At 60.1% G+C, this 8,401-nt stretch overlaps 1 protein-coding gene across 1 annotated transcript in view; it reads right to left on the reverse strand.

The window, feature by feature from the left end:
- COASY (Coenzyme A synthase) overlaps positions 1 to 4,910 on the reverse strand; it is an 11,134-nt gene extending 6,224 nt beyond the window's left edge. The window contains exons 1-2 of the mRNA XM_029912224.1: positions 4,785 to 4,910; positions 3,386 to 3,523 (exon numbers count right to left, since the gene is read on the reverse strand). Of these exons, the coding sequence (XP_029768084.1) occupies positions 3,386 to 3,523; positions 4,785 to 4,910 (264 nt within the window). The remainder of the gene's footprint in view (positions 1 to 3,385; positions 3,524 to 4,784) is intronic.
- Positions 4,911 to 8,401: the final 3,491 nt, after the last annotated feature.

Consider the following 8,401-nt stretch of genomic DNA (forward strand, 5'->3'; position numbering starts at 1 on the left):
GGGGCCGCCTCTCGCCGCCGCCGCTCCGCGCCTGACCCGGAAGCGCTACCCCCAGCCCGCCGGAAGTGTGTCATCGCCATTTTCAAAATCTCAGTTTAAATTTCAATAACAACTTTATCGACTTTGCGGGCGACCTCTGACCCCGGGCTCTCGCGAGAGGGGGCGCGACTTCCGGGGGGGCGGGGAAGCGGGCTCACGAGGGAGAGGTGGGGGCGGGGCTCCGCGAGGGGGCGGGGCTAAGGGGAGAGGTGGGGCGGGGCTCCGCGAGGGGGCGGGGCTAAGGGGAGAAGTTGGAGCGGGACTCCTGGAGGGGGCGGGGCTAATGGGCGAGGTGGGGAAGGGCTCACGGAGGGGGCGGGGCTAAGGGGAGAGGTTGGGGCGGGGCTCCTGGAGGGGCGGGGCTAAGGGGGGAGGTGCCCCCCCATGTCACTAAGCATCACCTGGGGCCAGAAGGACCCTGCCGAGTGGGATGGGAGTCCTGGGACCCATTTCGGGCTCTGAGGGACTTACAGACTCTGGGCTGGGAGCTGGCGGTTGGGGCCCGTGGTCGCTGCTGATCCCCTGCAGCTCACCAACCTGCTTGTGCTCGGCTCAGACTGATCCCAACTAACTGGAAACCCAGAGGGTGACACGGAGACTCTCAGCCACCTCTGTGACAATGGACGAGCCGCCTTTCAGAGACCCCCCCTCTAGCCACGGGAAAAGAGAGGGGGTCTTGAGCCCTGCTCAGGAACCCCAGTTTGCTTGAGAACCCATCAAACAGACAAGAAAGAAACACCCTCTACAACAAAGGAACCCTAAGCCCACTCCAAGAGAGTCTGACCCCGTCCTTCCCCCATTAAACCCCAGTTTTTAGCCATTTAGATGTCACAGCATTGCTGGTAACCTAGAGGCTCACCCGTTTCGTTGCTTATGGAGCCAAACTCATTGCACACGCGAGCGGCTCCTTGCATTTCTCCATTTCCCCCAACCTCCCATTCTCCTCTCTTCAGGGACCCCCTGCAATCTCCCCCCACCCCCTCCCTCATACCCGGGGGTCTGGGTGCCCTCCCTTCCCTCATTGCCCTTCTGATACATGGAAGGGGCTCTTCACGCCTCCCTCCTCCCATGCCCCTCATACCAGGGTTCCCTTTCCCACCTGCCAGGGATGCTGTTGTGCACCCCCATTCCTCCCACTATTCTTATTTCTTCTCTTTCTGCTCTGCTAACCAGATGCCAGGGGCTCCATGACCCCACATTTCTCCCCTTTGGGTTTTTTCCCCCCCAGTTTTTCCCAGAATCAACAGGGTTCTGCTCATCAATGCTTAGAACATTCCCTGAACCTTCGGAATTGATCAGACGTGGTATTCAAAAGTTATCGCATTACAGCCAGAGAAAGGCCCTCGAGTCACTTCACGAGGCCAATAAGCCTCTTGGGTAAGGGATTATGTTGTCTGGGGCTTCCAGCAAACCTATGCAGCACCTACAGCAGCTTTTCCCTCCAACTGGAGTTGTGAGCATTAAGCTTCTCTGCAGAATAGGCCAGTAGTGTCGGAGAATGGACTCTGGGATGGGACAAGGTGGTAGGGTGACACTGAGGGAATAGGTTCTGTGACAGACGAAGCTTCTCCATCTCTAACTACTGTGTCCCTGCCTAGAGATGAGGCTCTGGGAACAGCCTTTCCCACCTGGCCTCAGCCCTTTCTGAAGCAGCTTCTTTCCACACTTAGGGCAGCTTTCTTAATTCTTCAGAATACATTTCTTCTCTCTGCGTGACCCGGGCCAGTCCTTGGTACCAGCAGGGACACCCTACATCCTTATCTCACTAAGGAAACAAAACCAAAATACGCCAGAAACCTCTTCTGCAGCACCAGGTCACATCCTTGCTGTGACAGGCCGCAGGACTGTGCCCTGCTCAGGTGCATGGGCCTGGGGAATTCCTGACTGCAGGTGCCTGGGACTGGGTGGGGGTTGCTATTTTGATTGTCCAGGGCAGGGGGGTGAGATCAAGGCAGCAAATATTAATGCTTTCCTCACTCCCGGGAGGTACTCAGGGACAGTGGCTATGTCTTGTCTTTTCTTTTCAACACATCATTTTGAATTCTCCTGTTTGTATGACAGACAGTGCAAATCCTTCTGGCCGACTCCTGGACTGCTCTGGGGGAAGGAGCAGGTATCTCACGTGCGGAGACACAGCCAAATGGCAGCTCCTCTGCTGCTGGTATTCACAAAGAAGGTGACATGACAAGCATTAGAGAGTAGAGTTTATTGAATCCAAACCCTACAGCGCAGTATTGCAGGCAGAGCCCAGCAAATATAAAAAGGTCACTCGTGTGTGTGTGCGTGTGTGCGCGCGCATGTGCGTGTGCATGTGCGTGCCCGTGTGTGTGTGTGTGCGCGCGCGCGTGTGTGCGTGTGCACGTGCGCGTGTGTGCGTGTGTGTGCAGCAGCACAGCAGCAGGGGAGAGTCAGTGCATCACTGTGAAATACTCAGAGGCAGAAGCGATCGTATTGCCAAGACTCCACCTACGGGAAACGGGAACGGACGAAGGTGGAATCAGTCAGCGCTACACTCCAGAAGGCTGAATGCTTGTAACAGAGAGTACCTGTACATACTGGAGCAGAGCATTGTCCCCTCTAGCCTGGTATCCCGCTTCCTGCCGCACCGGTGCCGACCCTCAGGCCCATAGAGCCTGTTATTCCCATCGGCTCCAGCATCCTGCCTCCTGGTGTGCAGCCCAGAACTTACACTCCTCTATTCCAGGCGCCTCTTCCAGCAATGGCTTATGCCTGTTAGCTCACAGCGGCATACAACCCCCACAATGCACCTGGTCAATCATGAAAATTGTCTGGAATTTTGCATATTTCGTTTCTTATAGAGCAATCACCAGGACAAGGCTGGTGTGGTGCCTGGGCCTGCCCTCCCTTGCACGGGCTCCCTTCCAGTCGAACTCGAGGGTACCAGTTATATTGCATGTGCTTGGAAAGCAATGCAGAGGTGGGGGCCGACGCCTGTCACAGAGCAGGGCTCGAGCAGTCACCATGTGATGGCTGGGAAGCAAACAGTGGAACAACTCTGTCTAGTTCTTGCTTGGGGTTTTCCCCCTGAGCGCTCTTTGTAGACATTGTGGAGTGAAGCTTCCCCCCCCCCCCCGGTTCACCCCCCCATCAGAGGGACAAGGCCACACTGCTAACAATAAACCTGCTGGCTCCTGGGTTCCAGTCCCATTTCCGCTCCACTAGCCCACGCTGCCTCAACTCGGGCAAATGCATTACAGAGGGGACAAAACTACCTGCCCACGGGGCCCCCTGCGTCGTCTGTCTTATGAGTGCCAAGCCAGCCGGTCCTGAGCAAAGACAAGGAAAGGGAGCAACTACCTGCCATCAGCTCTTCCTAGTCATCTACCCCCCTCTCGGGGGCCATCAGCTCTCGTTCTTCCTGGTCCCCCTGGTTGCGATTCCTCGTGGACAGCACGAAGGCCGGCGCAGCCTTCTCGATGTGGATCCCTCTGCTGCTGAAGTAGTTCTGCAGGGCACTTAGGAACTGTGGGGGAAACCAGGCCTGAGTCAGCTGGTGCATTAACCACCTGGGTCCTGGTAAGTGCTGGAGCCTGCGCCACAGGGCCTGCTGGGAGCTGCTCTCAGTCCTGGGGCGGAGGGGCTGGACTCCAAGCTCACCACATGGTGCACGAGGCGGAACAGGGAGCAGCTTGCAGCTCCAGGCTCTGTAAGGCTGCTGGGAGTGAGCAGCTCAGGCCCACAAACCCACTTCCCAGGCCTTAGCCTCGCTGGCGCTCACATCCCCCTGGAACAGCCAGCCCCAGGCTCCGGTACCTCTGCCCCTCGGTGTATGTGGGGCTGCGCGGCCCGGAGGGTTCCGCTTGCTCCTTCTCTGTCCAGCAGCGGCAGCCGGGGAGAACGTTCCCAAGGGGCAGCAGCTCTGGGCTTGAGGTGCCATCTGGGGGGGGGGTCTGTTCTCATTCAGTCTGAAGGGGCTGGCCCGTTCCGATCCCGGGGCACCCACCTCACCCGCTTGGTCTGACTGAGAGTCAGGCGGACGGGACGCTTAGGGCTGTGCTGAGCTCAGAGTGCTCTCACCGTAGGGCGTGGGCACGGGCCCCCGGCCGCCTCACAAGGGGACCCTGCAGGGAGCAGCAGAGGGGCTCCTTGCGGAGTCAGCTGAGGAGCTGTATCTGCTCCCAGCGTGAGGGCGACAGGCCACGGCCTTGCCCTCGTGTCTCGTACAGACACACGTGTTAGCCACGTGACCCTTTGCTTTTAGGCCCCCATTGAGCCTGGACTCCCCGGGAGGGGGCTTTGCCTGCTCTCCCCCAGACAATGCCTTCCGCAGACCGGGAGCCGGGCTGGCCCTGCAGGACCCGCCGTGGCATGAGTCACCGTGGCGAGAGCGAATTCATCTGGCACCGGTATTGTGGTTCATTAGTGAGGCCCTAATGGGCACTTGAAATGAAGCCTCCTGTACAGCACGCAGCTCCAGAGACGGCAGAGAAAGCCCAGAGGCCCCGCTCAAGGGCTTGGCTAATGTAACCTCAGCCCAGAGGTATCTCGCTGTCTCCCCACTTCCTTTGATCCCAGCCGCCCCCTCCCCAAGCCTGTGTTATGGAAAAGAAAGAGACTCTCCCCCCCATATAATAGCTACAAGGGAGACGTGATCAGTTATTCATCAAAAGCCTTTCCACACCCCCGCCTTGGGGGTAGCGAGAGCCACTTCCAGCCCAGCTCAGCTCCTGCGTCGTGGGAATGCCATGTGCAAACAGCCTCAGCCCCCCAGCCCCCTAGCTCACCAGCTCTCTGTTCTGCGGCAGGTCCAGCTGGCTCCATCTCTCACTCTGCAGGGATCTGTTCTGAACCCAGCCCTGCACCAGCAGGGACAGGAGACCCAGGAAGGTGACTTGAAGCATCAGGTTCATCTCTGGAAGTAGCCTCAGCTGGCTGTAACAGAAGAGAACTTGCCATGTCATGACCCCCGGGGGCCCTCAGCCAAGGGCTGGCCTGGAGCAGCAGCATCACCCCCCTGGGGTGCCCGGGAGTGCACCGGGGTAGGGAAAAGCCTTTGGCACTGAAAGCCTCCCACAGCCAGAGTGGGGCAGGGCTGAGCTGGAGGAGTAACAGCAGCTCTTTGCCCTGCGCCAGCACCTCCCCTGCTGGGATACCGCCCAGCCCCAGCCACGGATGAACAGCTCCCTGTGAGGCTCTGGTGGGCCAATACCGTCTTCGCTGGTGCACAGGAGGACTGGCCCATGGTCACACAGCCAAGCTCCTGCTCTGGCCACTGCTCCAGACAGACAGGACAGAGTGAACCAAACCGAGGGCAGAAAGAGCCCCAGGCCACCCACGGGCCTGGCTCTTCACAGGCACAGTCCACATGGGACTCAGCCCTGACGTGGGAGAGATTTGTTCCACGGGGCTGGGACCGAAATGCAGTGTGGCCAGACTCTGCTGGGAGAGATGGGGCAGCGTGTTTTCAGCTGGATGACCTGGGCGGTTACTGGAGTGAACCTCAGGGCGTGTCCCACACAACCCATAGACCTGGGCTGCGGGGCTCGTGCTGTGACTTGACATCGTGGCTCGGGCTGGAGCCTGGGGTGGGGTGGGGGGCATTAATGGCAGGTCGTTTTCTGCCAAGCATGAATTCCGTCCTCAGTGGCAGCGGCTTTGCAGAGAGCGGGAGACGGTGAGCAGCCCTGCATGGACAGGGTGTGGACAGTGGCTATCCCTCTGGCCAGTCCGCTGCCTAACAGGTGTGTGTGTGTGTGTGTGTGTGTGTCCCTGGTTTTTTCATTATCCTCCTCCCGCGGCTGCTTGCGGGACCTACCTGCTTCAGCCTTTCCTGCCTGTGGGCATTGCTCTCAGCAGGGCGGCTAGCCCCAGCACTGCCCCCGAACACCCTGCAGGAACGGCAGCCCAGTGACGTGATTTGTGTGAGGGGCTGCAGAGGCTCTGCTGAATTATTATTAGTTCTCAGCAACTCATCCTGAAGCCTTTTAGTGGGAAAAAGTCCTAAAGTTTCCTAAGCAGAGTCTTTGCTAACCCTGCAGCCAGCCGGCAGGTTCACCTCTGGGGGGCCCTGGATGGCAAGCGGCTTGCTTTGATTTAAACAGTGGTGAGAAGGACGGGGGCCATAAGACAGCCGTGAGGTAGCCCCGAAAAGCAGCCAGGCGACCCGGCCCCCCTGTAATTTGAGCACCGCCGCGGGGTTGATAGAGCTTGTCCCAGGAGTCCCTCCTCCCTCCTTTCCTAGGGGAGCATGGGACTCGGGTGCGCTCTGTCCCCTTTACAAATGGGGAACACAAAGAGGGCACTTACCTCTGCTGTTTCCTGGTGCTTGCGGTCCTGGCTGCTGATTGAAGTGTCAGGCAGGCAGTGCGTCCCCTCCTTATATACAGCCCCGCGTTCCCGGTGGGTACGTCAGAAAAGAGGGAGCCATCAAGCTGCCGCCCGCTGCTCAGGGAGGTGGTGGGTGGACACGTATTGTTAGCCAAGCAAGTTGTGTTGGCCTTTGGGAGGACAGAGACGGGGAGGTCTTGCAGTTCACCTTCCCCACTCAGGCTGAATAGGAGCTGGTCACAGGCTCCTTCACTGAGCTGGGCGGCCGGAAAACGTGAGCGCCCAGTCCCCTGGCCTGGGGAAATCAGCCACCCGGCCCAGAGCAGGGAAGCCTGGGCTGTGGGGACAGTGTCCCTGCAACGTGCCCATGCCCAGAGAGCTCCGAGATGCGCTTTGTAAGGTAGGTGCAGGTCGTCACTGCCCTGTGCAGCCTGGCACCAGAGGGGCCCAGACGCTCTGGGTGGCTGCACTCGTCTCCACGCCCCGAGCAACTTTGGTGCTTGTTAAAATGAGGAGCCCACAGCGCTAGCAGGAGCCAGGCACAGCTGGGCAGGGACTGTGCAAGCTACCCACCCCCAGCTCTGCTGGTGCCCCTCAATCCCGACCCGCAGACCCCTGTTATCCCAGCCCTGGGCTCCCCCTTCCCCACAGTTCTGCCAATGGACTTAATTTATGCAAACATGTAGCAAAACCGCTCCCATTGACTCAGGCCCAGGGGAGCGTGAGCACTTTCTCGCGGCTTCAGTCCCACCGTACCAGTCCCACGGGGAGGGGGCTGGTTACATCTGTATTGCTGTAGGGAGCCTGAGCCTTTTAATGGTGGTGGCTCTGGGGTGGAGCTGCTGCGCCTGCCCTCACTGCCCGCCAGCAGCAGGGGCGGAGGCAGGCGTGGGCACCCAACACACCTGAGAAGGTTGTTCTGCGGGAGAAACGCACTGGGCCTGGGTTCGGGCCCCAGAACAGACGAACAATAAGAAAAGCAGGAGAGCGCCCATGGGCCAGATCCTGCCCCTGCTGGGGGTGGGGCTGAGAGCAGTGGAACAGCCTCTTCTGCCCAACCCCCAGACCCTGCGCTCTGCTTATGGAAACCCAGCCCCCACCTGACCCCTTGAACTGGGGGGGACTCGTTGGCCTGGGGGATGCAGGCGCTCAGACTGGTCCCTGGGGCCTAGCAATCCCTAGCCCTTTGTTGCTGCCCTTGGCGGCTCTGAAGCTTCCTGGCTCAGCTCTGCCCAGCTGGTCGAGTGCAAGTTGTTTGTTTCCATTTTCCCCTCCCACGGGCTGAATCACGCAGCCCTAGCTGCTCCGGCTGCTCACATGCATCAGCCTCTCGTCTAAGAGACGAACAAGTGGGCCTGGGACACTCTGGCTCCTTCAGGGGAGCCGCTGGAGCAGGGTGCGAATTCGCCCATTGTCCCGTTGCTGGTCTGCACAGCGAGTCCTGGCTGAGCCCAGCAGCAGGATTTGCACAGCTTAGCCTGGTCCTGCCTGCGACCAGGAGGGCGCTGGCTGCTGGGACTGGGCCGGGCATTAACGAGGCACCAGGCAGGACTTTCAGTGCTTGGCACTGAGGCGCATGGAGGTGAAGGAGGGACTGGTGAATATCCCTCCCCGCCCCCGCTGATAGGTGAGTCACATAACACAGCTTCCTCCCACACCTCTCTGCTTCAAGGACCCAGGTGACTCCGGCCCCTCCCGCCCTAGCAGGCAAGTGGGAAGATGAAAGTGCCAGGGCAGGAGGCCGGGGCCAGGGGTGAGCTAGGGATGCAGCTGGCCAGAGCCTCACTGCAGAGGCGGAAGCGGACGTGGAATGGGACCAACACCGTGCTCGGTTAGCGCCAGCCCCAGCCTGCGGTGCCAGGCTCACCGGAGTGTAATGCAACTGCCTGGCTGGCTTTAGGATAACGCACCCGCCCGTCCGCCGCACGTGCCGGCCTGGGGCTGGCCTAACGCACCCGCCCGTCCGCCGCACGTGCCGGCCCAGGGCTGGTGTAACGCACCCGCCCGTCCGCCGCACGTGCCGGCCGGGGGCTGGTCTAACGCTCCCGCCCGTCCGCCGCACGTGCCGGCCTGG

Source organism: Terrapene carolina, unplaced genomic scaffold (genome assembly GCF_002925995.2).
Source record: "Terrapene carolina triunguis isolate 2854851 unplaced genomic scaffold, T_m_triunguis-2.0 Scaffold193, whole genome shotgun sequence".
In the NCBI taxonomy this organism is placed as follows: Eukaryota; Metazoa; Chordata; order Testudines; family Emydidae; genus Terrapene; species Terrapene triunguis.